At 45.4% G+C, this 20,365-nt stretch overlaps 1 protein-coding gene across 1 annotated transcript in view; it reads right to left on the bottom strand.

The window, feature by feature from the left end:
• Window positions 1-1,354: 1,354 nt before the first annotated feature.
• The window catches only part of MCOLN3 (mucolipin TRP cation channel 3), a 33,645-nt gene continuing 14,634 nt past the window's right edge, over window positions 1,355-20,365 (bottom strand). The window contains exons 5-13 of the mRNA XM_090048170.1: window positions 19,657-19,741; window positions 19,482-19,578; window positions 18,789-18,888; window positions 16,036-16,148; window positions 15,782-15,931; window positions 3,501-3,602; window positions 3,267-3,389; window positions 2,424-2,630; window positions 1,355-1,489 (exon numbers count right to left, since the gene is read on the bottom strand). Coding sequence (XP_089904296.1) covers window positions 1,355-1,489; window positions 2,424-2,630; window positions 3,267-3,389; window positions 3,501-3,602; window positions 15,782-15,931; window positions 16,036-16,148; window positions 18,789-18,888; window positions 19,482-19,578; window positions 19,657-19,741 — 1,112 coding nt within the window. The remainder of the gene's footprint in view (window positions 1,490-2,423; window positions 2,631-3,266; window positions 3,390-3,500; window positions 3,603-15,781; window positions 15,932-16,035; window positions 16,149-18,788; window positions 18,889-19,481; window positions 19,579-19,656; window positions 19,742-20,365) is intronic.

A 20,365-nucleotide genomic window follows, 5' to 3' on the forward strand; every position in this document is an offset into this window, starting at 1 on the left:
CCCCATAGTATACGGACCCCATTGGTACAGCCTGTGGCTCATGCAGAACCCAGCCGTTTACAAACTAAACTGCTCTGAAGTAGGATATCCTGACTCCAGTGAAATCCATAGCAAAAGACTTTCACTCCAAGTCTTAAGAACATGAGGAATACTATTTACTGCATTGGACCATAGGTCCACCAAGCCCAGTATACTATTTAATATAGTAGCACCATATGAATTCTGCATGGGAAGCTGAGCAGGGCATTTTAGGAAGCCCTTTGTATGAGCATCAAGGTTACTGGCATTTAAAAAGGGTTCCTTGATGCAACCTTAACTAGCTGGGACACCACAAGCTCTATACAGAAACTTCCACCCCAGTTCCTTTCCCCATTACATCTTCCAGCAATCAGACTGAAGAAGTTCTAATTCACTGGGCAGCCAAGGGGCACCCATGGCCCCCAAATCTTTGCATGGGGCACAGGCAGGAACAGCTGCAAGCTGCAGTCTGCCTTCTCCATGCCTCACTGCTGCCTTTGAAAGCGGTACATACAGCACAGTGAACTACAGTACCTCTGATGTGTTTTAGTTCATAAGTGTGCCACCACCTTTTTCTCAGTGCTGACATGCATTTTGCCACTTATACAACTATAAGCATCACAGTACCAGCCACTTTTCAAAGCACCTGGGACTGTGGTGCTTACATGTGTAAAAAAGCCCTTACTGTGCCTATACGCGTGGTTGGGGGTGGGGAGGTGCTGTTTAATTAGAGTAGTTCTCCGACAGTCTCTCTAATTAAAATGGCTCACTGTCATGCGTATGAAGTCCTCCCGTGTTTTAAAATGGCCATGGGGGGACTTTAATTAAAGTTCATTTAATGAGCTTTAGTTAAAGAGCCTCTGCGGCCATTTTAAAATGTTGGGGGGCGTAATACATGTGACAGTGAGGCGATGCTGGAGCATTCTAATTAGAATGTGAACCAGCATGTCTATAGGCAGCCTTAGGGTAGTATAGCTTACTGAAAAAGGCTGTTTCCTAAATAAGCCAGTTGACTAGGACAACACATTATAACAATGTGGCAATGAAGATTTTACTTAAACCATTCAGAGAAAATGGATATTTTTGTCAATCATTTAGGCAACAAAGGCACAGCTTAAGTTTGCATGTGTCAAGATACCTCGCAATAAGAAGTTAGAGTAATTCTAAGCTCATTTTCTCTCCTTGGAAAGAGATTATTCAAAATAAAGTACCACATTTAAGTATCAAGCACAAATGTTTCTTTTCTTAAAGCAAGAATTTCTGGTATTCAGCATTCCAGTAAGATTGCTATATTGCTACATATTTATTAGAAGTGCCTGCAGACCATGCCAGATACCTACCGTTTACAACAACAGAAGATAGACACAGGGTTCTCCTCTTCTAACCTGTACCTGCCAGAGTTTGGTAGGTCTTTACACTGCGACATAAATGTGTGAAGTTCTGTCTCTGGAAAGCCATCTTGCTGGTAATGCTATAGAGAGTCAGTCAGTTTTTTCTTAATTGCACTAACAGACAACAAATCAACTTTGTGGTTTATTTACTTTTACTCAAGTCAAAGACTTTGACTCAAAGTCTGTCCCCACCCAAATTTGGAGCACAATTCTTTCAAGGAAGTGGTCGGACATGCTAAAATACAGTAGCCACTGTAGAGTAGTGCAAGGTAAATGTAGAATCTGGGACACAAAAATAGATTGGGGTTTATGGTCTAGATTACAATACAGGCAACTCCCACTTGACACTCTTTCGCTTAGTGCTATGTCACTATAATGCTCATTCCAAATTAGTACTCAATTTCACTTAGCACTCACCGAGTTTCATTACAATGCTCGTAGTCATCATTTTGGGTCATTAAAAACCACCTGCAGTTGCCATCTTGGATTGCAAAATACTTTTGGTTTCACCTGGCACTCTTAATTGATTCCCGAAAAACTGAGCGTTAAGTGGGGGTTGCCTTTACATTGTTTCACCTGCCTCAGTAACCTTGCCATAAATCCTAAAATCCTGCTGAAAATTAATCAGAAGTTTCGACTAGATTGCTAGGATAGACAAAGTGACTTCTGGCGTAAAATAACACTCCTGAAAGCTGCATTATAGTTTAGGTGGAAAAGCTCAAGATGTGTTCATATTACAACTTCAACTGCTAGTTGTATCATTATCTGCATGTAAGCAGGACTTCAAGTTAATCTGGTGCTAAGCACATTACTAGTATGTGTATAGGAATACATAGCAGGCATTTTTATTTATCTGAAAAATAGTACAAGATGCCTCGTTTCAGACAATAAACCCAGAATACCACTTACTGAGTTTTGTGATGTCAATTTACAACAGTCTGGCATTGTTATTCTGGCTTGGAAGTGAAGGGAGCAGGGGGAAAAAAAAACAAAACAAAAAAACCCAGTGCCTACCTTAATTGTTTCATATGTATCTGTAATCAGTGCAATGAAGAGACTTAGCACCATATAGATGAACAGGCTGATGAAAGAGTAGAGGTAGATCCGACTAAATAACCAAACCAAGTAACTTTTCTGTTGCATTCTTGCAAATGTAGCAAACATATCATCTCCATTTATCAGTGAGAAGAGGCATTCTGATACCATGTTCAGAGAACGGAACTAGAAAAAAGGGGGAACCAAAACATGGGAACATTAGTTCTCATCTGGTAATTCTATACTTTACAGGTTTATTGGTTTTAAATAGACTGAACAGCCACTGAATATGGCTACCTTACGTTCAGCCACTGAATATGGCACCCCTTATATACCTGGGTGCAGACCTGTGTATGACAGCATGCAGTGGTGGTAACACTGGTAGAATACACCTGGGCAACACACAAAGAAGATTAGTTGTTTTGCTAGGGTTTACAGATATATCTGAAGAGCAGACATGCTCACTTAGGTGTCGGTTTAAAAGGAATAAGAATTGTGTTTAGATTTGTGGAGTCTAAAAATCAGTCTTGTGCAATATCAAGTTATTTCTCAGAATGCTGCATAGGAAGCCTAAGCATGTGATTACTTGTCAGTTGAACCACATTTCTCTGACTCAGGACTATCATAATGGAGGACAGAAAAGTGATCAAAATATCACTTTATGAACTCCCAGCTTATAACAGCAGTATTTCAAAGTCTTATACAGTTTTCTTATATAAAAAAGTCTTGGAATTTTTACACACAGAGGTGTGCTAAATAATCTGACACTCTTATTTAGAATTCTGTTGTTCATCTCATTCTCTCAAAGATGTTTTCCATTACCTTAGCATGATAAGGTCCCAGAACAATCCATCCACAGAAACAATAGCCCAGATAGATCATAGCAGCACAACAGCAAAATCTAATGACATTGGGCAATGCTGCACGCAGTGTCAGAATAAGGAGCTGAAGAAAACAATGTTAACAGTTAGAATCCACCCAGGCATTTGTTACAGCCATGTGGTAACAACAAACAAAATAAATACCAACAGCACGAAGATCCCAGGAGATCCTTACATTATACTTCTGAAAGAAACCTAGGTAACGAATGACTCCAAGCCACACAAGCATGGTAGATGTTCCAAGAAGTATGCTGCAGACATCATAACTTGTCAGACTCTAATAAAAACAGAAAAGAACCAATTATTAAACCTGCATTGTTTGGTAGAAAAAGTTTTCCTCTTGCACTGTTAGGCCACTACTGCAAATATCAGCTGAAAAAAGGGTTCTCATTGGAAGCCAGTTTTGATTAGTGTGGGGAATCTTAAAAGCTTATGCTTCATAAGCTAAATGCCAGGAGAAGGAAAAAAAGAACCTTGAGTAAATTTCATCTACTTGATACTGCTAACTTGATATATCTACATCCAAAACTGTTAAAGCTGAGTTAAACCATAGAAAGAAAATTTACACATCAAAAAGACTCTTCAGCAATGTGAATACAGATGGAGACAAAGGAGGAGTAGGTCAGTGGTCACCAACCAGCAGATCTCAATCTACCGGTAGATCTTGGAGCTTCTTGCAGTAGACCTCCAAAGCTCTTGGAGTCGATTCAAGGCTGGGGTGAGGGGGCTGAGTCCCCGCGTGCATGCACATGCATGCCCCAGCCCAGCAGGTCAGTCTGTAGGGGAGGGAAGGGGCGGGGGCTAGATCGAGGCCCCCACGATGAGGGACAGTGCTGCAGAGGCAGGAACATGGGTAAGTTGGATGGGGCCCTGGTCGGGTGGGACTTGTCTGCTGGGGAGGTGTGGCCCTAAATAATTTTTTCTCCCTCTGCCTCGATCTGCCCCCCACTTCCCTCCTCACAGACTTATGCTGGGCAGTGGTGGCGGGTGGCAGCGGTGAATCTTGGGTTGCTTTTAAATGCCACAGGTAATCTCCTACTTAAAAAGGTTGGAGACCAATGGTGTAGGTCTACTATGGAGTGAGGACAGTCAAAATTAAAAATAAAATCAAGACAGGGCCCAAATGTAAAGTGAATGTTTTGCTTGGTTTCCAGAAAAGCAATGATATAGAATCTAAGGTAGAAAAGGGATATTTAATGAGAACAAGACCACATCTGTTGGAGAAGCAAAACTCTCAAGAGCTTACTGCACTCAAGCTAGGTGCCCATATAGGCTCTCTGAACCCTGCACATAAGACTATTGGTCCAGTAGCAGTTTTGTAATAAAAAACAAAATTGGGGGTGGGGAAAGTTCTGGCTGACTGGAAAATAGCTAACATAATGCTTTATTGAATAAGGAATAAAAATGATCCCAACAAGTAGAGGCCTACTAGGCTCTAGCCTAATAGCACACAAGGATTTGGAACAAAAGCTTGAAAAATGAAATAATTTAAAACATAGATGTAAGTAGGCTAACATGCAATATGGGCCATCATCAGGGATCCAGGTTTTCCATTTCCCATGGAAAAACAGGAAAAAAAACAAAACAACCCCCCCAAACAGATTTTCCTTTTTAACTGAGAAAAACATGGATTTTTCATCTTAAGGGAGAAATGCATGGATTTTCCACTTTTGCAAAGCTCTCTGCAGCCTGGGAGAGTTTCAGCCTACAAGGGGCTGGGGGGTATGGGAGGAGGGTGGTCAGGCAGAGGAAGCCTTGTGCACGTGTACATGCACACATAGCCACCAGGCAGCCTAGACAGCACCTCCTGCAGGTGGGTCTGGAGCAGGACAGGGCTGCAGGCAACTTGCCCATGGGGTCAGGGAGGGTGGCTCCCTGCATGCACTCCCAGGAGGGGCAGTGGGGGCACATGCCCCCCTGATTTGTACATGGGGGGCAGGGGCAGGCTGCCTGCTGCAGGCTCAGGCACCCTGCCCTGCTGCCTTCCCCTTGGGGCCCTGCAGCCCAGCAGGCGGGATCCAGCATGGCAGGACAAAGTGGGGCCGGGTGGCAAAGCTCCTTCTGCTGCGAGCCCCGTACCACCACGGTGAGGTGCATAGGTGATGCATGCCTCCTGAGGCTGGTGGAGCATGGCGACTGCCCACAGGTGGCCACAGTGACATCAGTGGTGAGGGTGGGCCGAGCAGGAACTATCCACAGGCGGCCACAGCAGTTTCATAGTTTCTAGGGTCGGAAGGGACCTGAGTAGATCATCTAGTCCAACCCCCTGCCATGGCAGGAAAGAGTACTGGGGTCAAACGACCCCAGCAAGATGTACATCCATCCTCCTCTTAAAGACCCCCAGGGTAGGAGCCAGCACCACTTCTCTTGGAAGTTGGTTCCAGACAACACAGCAGTGTTGGCTGTGGGAGGGTTCCCCCTATGACTGGTCACCGACCGCAGGAGGGGTCCCCCCACAGCCAGACACAGCGCTCAGCCCGCCCCCTCTGCCCATTACCTGAGTCGAGAGCGCTCATGCTTGGGGGGGTGCCAGCACTCTCAGGGGGCACATGTGCACCCCCTATGCATCGCCTATGGCAAGGTGACCCCTGTCCATCTGGCAGCAGCAGGGGTGGTGGCGTGGAGCTGTGCCCCCACTGCAGCTGGGCAGTCATGGTTTGCCTCACCATGGTGGCACAGAGCTCCCAGCGGTGGCAATGAGCTTCCCTGCCCAGCCCCACTCTGCCCTGCCACACCGGGTCCCACCTGCTAGGCCGTGGAGGCCCCAGGGGGAGGGCAGCAGGGCAGGGAGCCCAAGCCTGCAACAGGGAATCCGCCTGCTGCCCCCACCCACCACCAACAGGCTCTCCCCTGGCCATGCCATCCATGGGGGCAGAGGAGCAAGGCTCCATACTCCACACCGCTACAGCAGCTCCTGCTTCCCACAGGTGGCAGCTGGGGCCCCTGGCCACATATCCCTGGCAGCTGGGGCCCTCCTCCAGCAGGGGGGTTGAGGGCAAAAGCAGGGATTGGGGGCTGTGGCTTGGGAATGATTGGCCTATAGTGACAGGAGGCATTTGTAAGCTTCCAAATTGCTTTAAAATAGTAAATATATCAATAAAACATTGTGTTCAATTGATACCCATACACATTAGAGGCACTTCATTTCAATCACAGATTTTAGGGTTTTTAAATTAGAGAATTTGTGATTTTTGAAACAGAAAAGCCAGGATCCCTGGCAATCATCCATATATTAGTCTAGCATAATCTCTCTCTCTCTGGTGAATAACTGACTTTTTTAGGCAATGGAAATGCAGTAGATTCAAAACAGATTGAATATCTGTAAAGCATTTGATAAAGAATTACATATTTTTTTAGTTAAACTTCAGGAGATACAGATTATATGCAAACATTTTAAAGGTGGTTTAAGGAATAGCTAAAGGAAAAAAAAAAAGACAGCTATAGGTAGTTTTTAAAAGGTAAAGATTGCCAATGGTGTTCAAGAATCAGCTCAGAGACAAAAGTTTAAATATTTTCAGTCATGACTTAGACGAAACAAAAATGTGCTAATGAAATCTGTGAATAAATGACAAAGCTGGAGTTTGTTGTTTAGATTACTCTAATATCTTACACAAAATAATGGATGATTGAGAACTGGAAAAATACAAAAACAGTACTAATTTAGTAATAGTACAAAGTCCAAGAACAGCATATGGGAAAGAAGAATTTCTGCTGAAAGCAGGGGTCTCACCAGTTAGAAGAGAGAGAAAAAGAGATTTGGATGCATAAGATGATCACAGGATGACTGAGGCAGTAACGAATGTGGCAAATACAATCATAGGCTATACCAGGAGGAGCATTTTTGGTTCAGAGAAAAAAGTATTAATGTCATTATATAAGGCACTGTACGGACCTGTTTTAGAAACATGGTCATTTATGATCACCCATGTTTAAGAGATGATAGGAAACACACAGGTGCAGATAAAGCTAGTAGGAAAGACCAAGGGAATGGAGAGCTTGTCTTGCAAGAGAACGCAAGAAAAGCTTAGCTTTACTGCCTAGCAAAACAAAGGCTGATTGCTCACCAAGCAGCAGGGAAGGAGACTATCTATTTAAGGTAAAGGACAATGTTTGGGCAAGCACCGTGTATGAACTGGTTGCAAACATATTTAAACCAGAAGTTCAGCTTTAGAACAGTGAGGTTCTCAAACAACCTTCCAATACTGGGTAATATAGGAAAACAAAGATGGAACTTGATCACCTTATGAAAAGGACATGTAGTGACTGCAATATCAGGGAATGCAGATGGTTTTTCCAGTCCTGTATTGCTATAAGTAAAAACAAATGCATAACAAGAGAAACCAAGTCTAACAAACAAGTAATGCTGAGAGATTACCAGAGTTCCAGGAAGTCACCAAGAAAAAAGATATCCAAGTTTAGTTGCTTATTATCACAGAGCTTCATTAATTTGTGCTTCGCTAGTTTTTCCATTATAGTAATACCTGTAAGTTGCCCTATATTCATTGAAGGCAATGCATTTACTAACCCATTTCTCCTTTAACTGCAGAGCTAAAGAAACCATGCAAAACTGGCACTAATTTTTTTCCGGTCAAAGATCATATCCGCTCACTTGCTGACAAGATGTTATTGCTTTTGTAGCAGGTATGTCAGGAATAAAAATAATTCAAGTGGGTGATACTGCATTCTTTTTGTGCGTCAGCTTCGTTTATTAACTTGCACTGTTACGTTTGCACAAATTTAACATAAAAGGTAGCATAGAATTATGTGGCTGGCAGAACTTTCAAACTGACGTGCAATAAGGGAGAGATTTAGATCTCAGACCTGATCTGCAAGGCTTACAATGAGAAGTTGCCTCTACTTGTAAACTGACTGAATTTTATATGCAGATCTTAGAAACAGTTAAGGCCTCACCATCCTCATTTTACTTGTGCTTGGATACTCGTAAGATTTCACTCTAGCCTTGTTCTTCAACCTGGATTTTGCCAGAACATGACCAATGGATCTCTTTGGGTTTTGTTTTTTCTTGGGTTTTTTAAATTTATTTTTTAAAGCTAAGCTGAGCTTATCTCCCATAGTAAATTAAATAAGAAAATAAAACATCTCTTGTGGTCCAGTACGGTCCGCATGTGCAACCTGTCGGTGAAGGGAAGCATGTGCACTGGCAGCCCCAAAACCCTCGATCACTGGACACAGGTGCTGATCAACAAAGTCAGGGAGGCCAAAGCGCAGAGGCGAGGGGATGTGGAAGAGGGGGATCCACTTTCCCATGCCAGCACTCCCAGCACCAGCACCAGCACCAGCCAGTCTCCTCCAGGCCAGCCACTGCCAATGTGGGCCATGGGCATAGCTTCAATGCTGTGGTCCAAACGTACCAGACCCCAGCCTCGGGCAGGTAGCACCAAGGCTTCAGTGGCTTATCTCGCTGAGGATGTGGAGCCACTGGACTGTGAACCCTTGGCCTACTGGGCAAACCGCAGCCAGATGTGGCAGGATCTGGCCACAGTTTCCCAGCAACACCTGTCCTGTCCACCAACCCGTGTTCCAAGTGAGAGGGAATGCTGGGCATGTAGTGACACCTCACTGCACCTGCTTGCATCTTGCTTTGGTGAAGTAGCTGGTGTTTCTAAAGGTGAACCTCCCACTTCTGCGGTTCCCCAAGCTCCACCTGCAGACGAACTGAGTACCACCCTCCTCACTCCATCTGCACCAGTTTCCTTTTTTGAGTTTTTTCAGAGCCGAATAATGCCGCACTGTCAGCTGGAGGGGGCACTAACTGTATCACCAGCCAGCAGGGGAAGAACATGTCCCTGCTGAGCTCATTCCCCTGCCAGGATGAACTTGGAGGTATGGGACTGGGGCTACAGGGAAGGAGGAAACCCCATGTCCTGGGCATGACCACTAAAACTGCACCCTGCCAGGGTAGGGAGGCCTGGTGGGACTGCTGGTGGTGCAGCAGCCCTGTAAATGTCAGGACCAACAATCCCCTGGTGAAAGGCAGGTAGGAGATGCCATAACCTCCAGCTAACACACACAAAGTCCTGGCTGGGGAACACCCAGACCTGTCATGCCTTTGACAGGCCTGACACGTGCTGGTTGTAGTGCAGTTGTAAGGCTCCCAGTGAGCTCAGCTTAGCTGCCCGGGTTGGCAGCTTTAGGGTTGAAAACCCCTTTGTCAGGCTGAGGAAGTACCTGCAGTTGATCTTGGATGGAAGGAATAGTAAAGAAGCCAGAGGCGGGTCTGGCCTGCAATGCAGGCAAGAAAGCCAGCTGGTAAAATGAAAATGGAGGTGTCAGGGTGGGAGGGACAGACTGGAGTGGGGGCTAGCGGGGAAAGGAGGATGTAGCAGCACACGTAAAAGTGCAGAGGTGCCTGGGGTATTAGATGTCTGGCAGGTCACAGTGCACCAGAACTCCACTGTCTAATCTATATTGAGTCCATGAGTATCTGTACCTACTATCTAGGAGGCTGATGAAGTGCAGTTCATAGGCCCACCTCTGAACAGTGGTTTGCATTGTAATTTGTTCCCTCTCAGGATCAGGCCTGAGAGACTGGAGGCAGAGTGGTTTTTTGGTGAGGAATGTGCCCCCACAGGTGGTTGGGTTTTGTTGTCTTTGGTAGATTCTGGTGTGCAATTTGTGGGGGTACTGGAGATAGTTGGCAGGTTTTGTGTTTTGAGCTGTAGGAAGTTGGCTTCAGTTCTGGTGATGAGGTTAGGTGCTTGTTTGCATGTACAAACCACTTTTCAGAGCTGGGACTATGAACTGCACTTCATCAGCCTCCTATGTAGTAGGTACAGAAACTCATGGACTCAATATACACAGTGGAGTTCTGGCACACTGCGACCGTCCGGACATCTGACACCCCAGGCACCTCTGCACTTTCACCTGTGCCGCTACATCCCCCTTCCCCCCTACCCACCCCCCCACAGCCTGTACCTCACCCCCTGATGCCTCCATTTCCATTTTCACTGACTGGCTTCCTTGCCTGCATTGCGGGCCAGGCCAGCCTCTGGCTTCTTTACTAATAATTCAATCCAGGACCAACTGCAGGTACTTCCTCAGCCTCACAAAGAGTTTTTCAACCCTAAAGCTTCCAAAGATACATTTTTAAGTACTCCTTTTTTTCCATAATACACATATAGACATAAAAACGCAAGATAAGCCATCGCACACCATGAGTAACATCATATGTCCAGCACAACACAACATCTTTACTTTTGCTGTCAATTCCTTTATAAAAAGAAAGGCTCTGTGACAGTTCTGTTTGGGTACCTTTGATGCTGCTGCTGCTGCTACCGGTGTTGAGCCAACTAAGATATTTTACCTGTTGTCACAAAGTGGTGGACCAGACATGAGGCTGTAGGGGAGAAGGAAGCCTTACTGGGGCACACTGCTGTGTTGTGCAGAAGCCCTAGCGCCAGGAAGGGTGCACCACAGTGTCACCCACTCACATCATGAGTTTTGCCTGTCACCAGCTGGTGCACGGCCCCAGAAGACAGACTCCCCCAGCGAGATGCACACAAAGCTGGCAGGCTTTGTGGCCTTAGCAGGGGCCACCACCCCTGCAGTTTTCAGCCCGCTGCACCTTAACACACACAGGGCCATCTGTGTCGTGAGTTTTGCCTGTCAGCAGCTTGAGGTGCAGTTTTCCCCAAATCCCTGCACCTATCCTCTTGAAACTTGGCAGGCTTTATGCTCTCAGCAGAGGCTACCAACCCTACAGGTTTCATCCAAATCAGAGACAAAACAACGAAGTTATAGATATTTCATTGATCCCCCATTATACCCCATGGCTGGATCTCTGAGGCAGCTCCAAAACTTCGGAGCTGCTTTGGCCAGATCGAAGCGGCAAACCAATCTACAGCTCCGGATCGGATTGCTGACATCCGAAGTGGCTGGATCCGAAGCTGGATCAAATACCTGCCTACTCGCACAGGCCTACTGCTTGGCTCCCCCTGCTTCCATTGGCTCCGCCTCCTACTACTGCACCACTCTGGGCAGCAGGCAGTGTGGGGAAGTGAAGGTATGCATGGGGACACAGATTCAAAGATTTGGAGGCTCACAAGATCATTGGGTCCAGCCCCACTGCACTGGGCAGAAAAAACAACTGGGATCAGGTGAACCCAGCAAGATGACCGTCCAGTCTCCTCCTGAAGATTTCCAGGGTAGGTGATGCCACCACCTCTGGGAGCAGTTTATTCCACACTCTGGACACCCTAACTGTGAAGAATTGTTTCCTAGAGTCGAGCCTGAAGCAGTCTTCCAGGAGTTTGTGGCCATTACTTCTGGTTTTCCCCAAGGATGCCCTCGTGAACCGTTGTTCACTGAACCCTTGATGTATTCCCCTGATGTAGTGGTAAGCTGCTACCAAGTCCTCTCTCAGCCTTTTATTTTTTAGGCTGAAGAACTCCAAGTCCCTCTGCCTTTCCTCGTATGGTCTGCCTTGCAAATAATCAAGTCTGCTGCAAGTCTGCTGGAGCGTGCTAATTAGCATGCTCTAGCAGCTTCTGCATCACATGTATTCAGCATTCACACATTTCAAAATGGCAGCAGGGTGATTTAACTAAAGCTCATGAAACAAGCTTAGTTAAATAGCCCCTGCTGCCATTTTGAAGTGCAGGATGCTGAATACATACGACTCTGCGGGTGCTTTAGAGTGGCTCTGTAAGCTACTTTAATTAAAGCGCCAGCCCCCCCTGCACCCCAGGGCACACGTATAGATGCCCCACATGCTCAGCCAGGCCAGAGGGAAGCTCCAGCTTGGTGGCTTCTGCCCCATGTGCAGGGCTCCAGCTCCCAGCCACCTCCCACCCGCTTTGTCTGTCCAGCGCAATGAGCAGCCAGTGGGTGGAAGGCAGCTGGGAGCCCTGCGCACTGGGGCAGGAGGCACCTGGCTGCAGTTTCCCCCTTGCCCAGAGAAGCACAGCAGGAGTAGTAGAAGAAGCTGCCACTTGAGGCAGAAGAAGCCAAGCACTACCCAGGTGGCTGCAGCCATACCAGGAAGAGCCCCGCTGAGAAGCTATGCACACTGGCTAGGGCTATTGTCGGGCACACAGCACGGACTACCCTAGGCAGGAGCAGGTAAGGCTTGGCTCCATGGGGAGCACCATGGGGGCAGCCATGAGCTGGGGGGGCAAGGGAGAGGGTGATCACACCTGCACCACACCACCCAGGTGAGCTCTGCTGCACATGCCCCATCCCTCCCCTCCTTTCCCCCACTCCCACCTGGCTCCTGGGACCTAGCACACTGGCAGCACCCCCACACCCACCCCAAACCTCTCACATGTACCATACACAAGTGCTCCCCTCCCCCTACTGACACACACAATATATTAGCATAAGACTATCTTGAGCTGTTATGCAACTGTCTCTATATAATGCCACTCAAACACATAAATTAGGACATTTTTTGAATAAAATTAAAATATGTTAGAATAGATGTTTGACTTTTAGTATACAATTTGTTTTTTAATCCACAATTTGTTAAAAATGATATCTTCTGGAAGAGTGTGTCTGTGCAGTCCTCGACAACTAGCCAAAACTTAAGTGGCGCACCAGCCAAAATAATTGCCCAACCCTGTTATAAAAGCTCATCTGTTCAAATTCTAAAGGAAAGTGCCACTGAGTATATTTGAGGATATTCTCGTATTTCTTTGTTGGCCAACTCTTGCTGCCCGTGAATCAATGCATCCTTCAGGACCGTTCCTTTTTTTTTTTTTTTTTGAAAGAGATTATATTTTTTGAAATTGAGCATCAACTCCAGGTTTGGCATATAAGATCAAAAGAAGGATTATAAATTAAATAAATAATGGCTAGAGTTATTTTGAGAGGCTTGAGTGGTTGCACATTATACAGTAAAAACTAGTTAGGACAGACTGCACACATCTGGGACAATGTTACCTTTACCTGCAGAAGATTTAAGTAAAGGATTGCTGTTGTGGAGCATATGGTGGTGGTCTATCCAGTATTCTTGGGCTAGGGACAGACATTCAGAAAGCTGGAGCCTGAACTGATTCAATCTTTTCAGGTGAGTCTGACCTGCCTAGATTGAACCAATTTGCAAGTGAATAGACATTCACGAAATACAGCCACATACCTGCAGTAGCTCAGGCCAGGTGCCAGGGGCACTAGAGCAGTCCTTAGTTGAAGGGAAGCTAGGCTGGGGGGACATGACCAGCCCCAGCAGTAGCCTGGAGTGAACTGGCCAGGGAGGGGTTTCCTCCTCCCTGTCCCACCAGCATGGATCCCAGCCCGGTTCCACGGGGTGCTCCCCCCTTGCTGCTGCGGCGGTGGGGCTGGGCATGGCCAAATACCAGCTGGCAGGGCCCCTAAATAAGAGGGGGCAGGGATGGGGTTATACCCCCCCTCTACCTCCACTGCCCCCTGGAGACCACAGCAGGGTCTACCTGCCCTGACCACTGCCACTGCCACTACCACTAGCTCCTTGCCAGCAGGATAAATGCACTCCTACCCCCTCCGCCAGACACCAGAGGGAGGGGAGAATAACTCCCCTCCCTGCCCCCTCACCTAAGGGGCCCTGCCGGCCAGCCTCTGGCCAGGCCCCTGACCCTGCTGCTGGAGTGGTGAGTGGGCAGGGCTCTGACGGCGCAACAGCCCCTGTCCTGGTGACCAGGTAGCATGAGCCTCTTCCTGATAGGGAGGCCACAAGCAGGGGTCAGAGCTGTTGTGCATTGTGCAGGGCAAGAGGCAGCACCAGGGCTCAAGGGGGGCCATAGCCCCCCAAGCCTCCCTAATGCTGCCGCCTGTCTGCAGCAGCTTTCCCTGCCCCTGCCCGCAGCATGGCCCCCCCACCGAGAAGAGACTTATGCTCCAGGACACCGTGAAAGGGGCTGCAGCCCCAATCAGTGTCACTCCCTCCTCGCTGCTCCAGCTGTGGTCTCCTTAGGCCTTAGTCCCCGCTCTGCCCTGGAGGACCACAGTAGGGGTCTGCTCGCTCCAACTGCTGCCGCCACCACTCGCTCCCTGCAGGGAGGGAGCAGCAGACTAAGTCCCCTCCTGCCCCCTTTGCCAGACACCAGAGGGAGGGGGAAATAACCCCCATCCCTGCCCCCTGCCTAAGGGAGCTGTTCTGGCTGGCCTCTGGCCTCACCCCTGCTGCTGGAGCAGTGAGGGGAGCGGGTGACCCTGACAAGGGCAGCAGCCTCTGTCATGGTGTCCCAGACTACGAAACTCTTCCCAACAGGGGCCCACGCTGCAGGTGGGGGCAGGGCAAGGAAAGCTGCCGCAGATGAGAAGCAGCAGCTGTGCTAGGGGGATTATGGCCCCCTCCAAGTCCTGGTGCCACCGCTTGCCCCATGCAGTCTGCAGCACCTTGGACCTCTGCTTGTGGCTCTACCACCGAGAAGAGGCTTACGCTCCCAGACACTAGATCAGGGGCTGCTGTCCTGTCAAGGCCCTGCCTCCTTGTCATTCCAGCAGCAGGGGTGGGGGCACGGCCAGAGGCCAGCTCACAGGTCCCCTTAGGCAAGGGGGCAGGAAGGGTGGTTATTCCCTACTCCCTCCAGCATCTGGCAAAGGAGGCAGGAGGGAGCTTATCCCACTGCTTGCTGCCACTGTCTGCAGTCCCCTGGGGCAGAGAGGGAAATAACCACCCTCCCTGCCTTCTCTGCCCAGGGCCCATGCTGGCTGGCCTCTGGCCATGCCCCAGCCCTGCCACTGCAACAATGATGGGGGGAAGTGCCCGGCAAACCCCAGCTAGGGTCCATGCCAGTGAGATGGGAGTGGAGGGAGGGGGGAATGTAACCTTCTCCCTAGCCAGTTCACTCCAAGCTACTGCTGGGGCTGGCCATGCCCCCAGCACTGGAGCAACCAGCAGAGATGTGCAAGTCTGGGACAGAAGTTACATAAACCAGTGTGAGCTCAATCAGTTAAGTCTGATACTGTATTACATTCAACCAGGTTCATCTCAAACTGGTTTTGGCCATTTTGAAAGCAGTTTATGTGTACTGAGCTTCTGTTCTGTTACAGGTTTAAACCGGTTTCTGATCACTTAAACTAATTTATGTGCAACTTCTGTCCCTAGCCTTGGACACTGATGGCTCTCCTAGCTGATGCCTTACTTCTGGAGATCAGATAGCAGGAAAGTGGTATTTGAGGGGGACTTTCTTTCCCCCTTCCCCAAGACACTTGTAGAAGTTGTAAAATGGCATGTGGAACATTTTAAATTGCCTTCCTAAACCCAAGGCCTTATTCCTCAGTACAGCTGGGACTATGGAAAGGAACAGAGTAGAGCAGACAGTGATTATAAAATAATTTTGAAGTCAGTTTCTTAAGTACGAGGAGAGAGATATAATTGTCTATACATATTTGGATTTCTGAAATCTAAACAGCTGGTCACTGCAGATTTGTGGGGGTTTTGCCCTGCAAAATGCTCATTTCAAACTGGGGTGAAGTTTCAAACTCTATTTGTGTCTATCTGCTATGTGAAAATCTTACCTTAGCTTGTATTTCCATCTTTAGAGTTGATCCAACAATAGTTAAGACATCACTAACAATAATCATGATATACCACCCATTGACAAATTCCATTTGATCAGCAAAAGAGACTTCTTTCTTATAATAATGTAGGAAGAAGTGCACTAATTCCTAAAAGGGCAGATGTGAGGAGGAAAAAAAGAAAGAGAGAGATTACAATCAAACTTTAAGGTTTAAAAGACTAGAAAGTGTTCCTGAGAAAGTTCTGTACCCACCCTTTGGAGCTGAATTCCCTTAGCGACAGATCGACTGCAGAGAATCAATGAAGCTAAACAAGTCAGTATGACAAAGGCATCAAATATCATCATGTAATGAGTGTTCTTTTGTACTGGGGAGGGAAAAAAGCAAGCCAAAACATGTTAAACTCTGCATAACTGTAATTTTTTTTTCCTTTCTGTCTAGAGCATGTAGTTAAATCAAATTTAGTTTTCTCTAGAACTTCTCAACATTTTCTCCATTAAAGCTTAGAGGGAGATTAGCATATCTCTGGAATTACAGGCATTACTATAACAAGCTACTCAATGCTGCTGCTCAGCTGTGAGTAGCATTTCTCATTTAGAAGCTTTCCTGTATTCACTCACCAAGCAAAGCATTTCCAAGCTTACAAGCTAAAATAGTCTGCAATATCCTTTTGTATGATCTTTATTACCAATACTACCCTACAGTATAATGCTGGAGTGACTACAATGTCTCACGAGAGCATGAAGTATTTGTTTCTTGTTTTAGAGCTACAAAAATTGAGGCACAACAGAGGTTTTCTAAATAAAAAAAAGTCACAGGAATTTTTCAATGCATGTGTTCAGTTCCATTTCAATAGTTCAGCTACTAGCTTTCCCTCCCAGAGCAATGCAGGTGGTTGCTTGAACAACTCCACAAAAACAGCCAAGCATTATAAATCATAGTGGGCATGATTTTGTCACCAATATTGCCTTAAAAAATGCATATTTAGACTCAACTGATTTAAACAAGTCAAATTTTGCATCAGAGCTATATTTGCTACTTAGAGGATTAATTGAATACATTATATTCTACAGCTTTTCTATAAACCACATGTCTAAATTAAGAATTGGAACAAATGGTGTTAAAATTCCAGTACTAAGAAATCAGACTAATTTTACTCATACCTCCCCCCACTGCACAAAAAAGTAACCTATTAATAATTGGATCTATGCTTGAAGGGCTTCTTAGACAAGGGACTCTGTATCTGGTTAATCACAATAGTTTTGAAAAGAGACAAACTATTTAGACCTTCAAAACAGGGAACCTCACAAGGGTCCTTACTAGACCAGCCCAAAAATAACTATGTTGCATACACAAAAAAGAGTACAGCAAATTTTGCACCTTAATCCAACAGGATACAAATTTACAACCGTTAAGAAATGGCTAGTATAATTTGCCTTCAATTTGAGATCTATTTACAGGCTGCCCAGTAGAGTTGTGTCTAAGTTATGGTTAGTGTCCATTATAACAAAAATTAACATATATGAACATTTAGGTTATCAACATCACATAGGTGATGTCAATCAACTTTTTGTATGTGCACAAGACCTAGCTATTTAGAGCTAGCATGCCATCTAGTGTGCAGTTAGAGCAAAGCAAGCAGCAGCCCTCACACAAACCCCTTTAATTTTAGCAGATTTTTTTTGCTCATCTTCCATGGACTTCACTTTACTAGGAAAGGATTGGTATTTGTTTCCTTTCACCTTTCTCTCCATCCCTCCATTTTGCCAAAGACTTTAAAATCAAAATTTTAAAATGAAAAATGACAAGAGGAAAAAACAAAAACATTCAGATCCTGGATATTATTCAAACCATTCTGTTTAATGGCAAGGGAATAAACAAAACAGTACACTGTGGAAAGCTTCAGGTCTCAAACAAGAATATTTATCAACTCTAGTAAATTCTAGTTTTTGAATTAAGTTGCAATAGCACCTCACTGCCACATGCTTAATAACAAGACAGAGGAAGTTTACCATATAAGCCCCAGCTGGAGTACCGTGTCCAGTTTTGGGCTCCACAATTCAAAAAGGATGTGGAGAAGCTTGAGAGAGTCCAGAGGAGAGCCACGCGCATTATCAGAGGTCAGGAAAACAGATCTTATGATGACAGGCTGAGAGACATGGGACTCTTTAGCCTGGAAAAGCGTAGGCTCAGGGGTGATCTGATGGCCACCTATAAGTTTATCAGGGGTGACCACCAGGATCTGGGGGAACGTTTGTTCACCAGAGCGCCCCAAGGGATGACGAGGTCGAACGGTCACAAACTCCTGCAAGACCATTTCAGGCTGGACATAAGGAAGAATTTCTTTACTGTCCGAGCCCCCAAGGTCTGGAACAGTCTGCCAGCGGAGGTGGTTCAAGCACCTACATTGAACACCTTCAAGAGTAAATTGGATGCTTATCTTGCTGGGATCCTATGACCCCAGCTGACTTCCTGCCCTTTGGGCAGGGGGCTGGACTCGATGATCTCCCGAGGTCCCTTCCAGCCCTGATGTCTATGAAATCTATGATATTTGCTAAATATCATTAGTGAGAGCTATATTATTATCCCACCTTTGAGTTAAGTCCCTGATATGTTCCCATACACATTCATACACCATTTTTTTAAATCTTTTAAGAGTATTCCAGCCATTCCAATTTTTTAAATCAAGATTAAGCAAGACTGCTTCCTTAGTTTTGTTCACTTGTTCTAGGAATAAATGAATTTTAAAATTTGCCCTATTTTCCACTAGGACTATTCAGTTTTGGCACTGGTCATCTGTTCTCAAATTTTAAAACAATGTTTAGTGCGCCAGCATTTTAAATAAAAGATTAAATTTTGAAAATTAAAGGTTATTTATAAAATCACAGATCTGATTTGAAAGCATCACTTTATCTAAAATTCCTCATCTTGGTTGGAAAGGGGACAGAGAGAAAAAAATGAAATACAACTCAGTTCAGAGTCATCTGGAAATGTTTCAACTACTTACTTGATCCAGAAACATGCCAGTCTTTACATTCCCTAATGGCAATATCATTGTCTAGGCTTATTTTGATTCTTCCACTATGAGCTTTATTGTCAAACAGTATCTGTTAAGGGTAGAGAAAAAGTTTGTACAGTTACAAGTATGCATACAAAGTTAATAAATATTTATCTATTTTACACCACTAATCAGTCATAGTATATTTGGAAAATACTTCTATCTACCGAGGGAAATTATGAAGCTTTGGAAATACATCTAAGATGATATAAAATATTCATATATCAGCTTGAAGACTGATTAATAAAAAGGTAAAAATCTTATGAATCACTTATTTTCCCAATTCTGTCTGTTAGAGTAAGAATAGTGACAGTCATTTAAAGTCCCACTCCGATCTGATCAGCACAGAACTGTTCCAAAAAGGAGAAGGTTAAATCCTTGAAGTATACTGAAAAGCTGTGAATCAGTTTGTTTTGTTGTTCTCTGTGATGACCCAGCAAAGGTAAGTGACTAGTGGCTTCCACCACCACCACCATATATTTATAGACCCTATAACCAAGCCACACATCAAATGACAGCTGATTTCTGGTCCCTGATGTTCTTTACAATTTTTTTTCCTTAGGGTCTGCACTTCACTTACAATAATCAATAACAATTATTTCTTACAATGGTAAATAAAGGCACATCTAAGCTTATACTTACAGTCAAAGTAAAATCATAACAGTCTGGGAGTTCATGGTGACGAACCGTCTGGAGATTGATTGCCTTCAGATTAAACATAAGCTGCACTGTTACAAGTCTGGAAGGCAATTTTGTATTAGCTTTTCACAGTAATAATATTGTACACAAGTGCAGGAACCAAGTATTGCCCCCTCACCTATGAAAGTCCAGAGTGAAATTGAAATCATGCTTTCCCACTGTTCTGTTTTCCAAAGGCATCATGGGCTCAATATAGAAACAGTCTGCCATTAAAGAAGAAGTACAAACAATGAAATTGGGTAGATTCAGTGTTGGTTTTAATTCTACCCCCAACCCCCATAGGACAATTATGCTCACAGAATTACAGAATGTAGAAAAGTAGGGCTGGAAGGGACCTCAGGATGCCATCTAATCCAAGCCCCTACTCAAAGCAGGATCATCCCTATGCAAACCATCCCATGGATGTCCTTGTCTAAACTATCCCTAAAACTATAGTAAACGCTGTCTATTAACTGCATACCTCAAATGGATCAGTCACGACCGAAAAAAGTCTTGTAACAGTGCTGCCTTTCCCATATGCCAGCTCAATCCGTTACTCACTTAATTAACAGTTATTCCTTTCTTACCTTACAGGCAAGTTATGAGGGGAAATACATTAATGAACACGAGGTTCAAAAAGTGGTGAGATGGGCCACAGAAAAAACCTACAGTTCTGTCAAAAGATCAAAAGTTACTTTCCTCATCTGAAGAGCTTTAGAATCAGTTTGTTTTAAAATACAAAGTGTTTCGTAAGTGATGAGTTGAACTAAGTTTTAAAACAGAGCATAAGTTCACAAAATTGACGAAGCTGTGTGATGAGGAACATTTTACCTTCTGTGGCAATTTCA

The sequence above is a fragment of the Crocodylus siamensis genome, chromosome 5, assembly GCF_052110815.1.
Source record: "Crocodylus siamensis isolate JL-2025a chromosome 5, ASM5211081v1, whole genome shotgun sequence".
NCBI lineage: Eukaryota > Metazoa > Chordata > Crocodylia > Crocodylidae > Crocodylus > Crocodylus siamensis.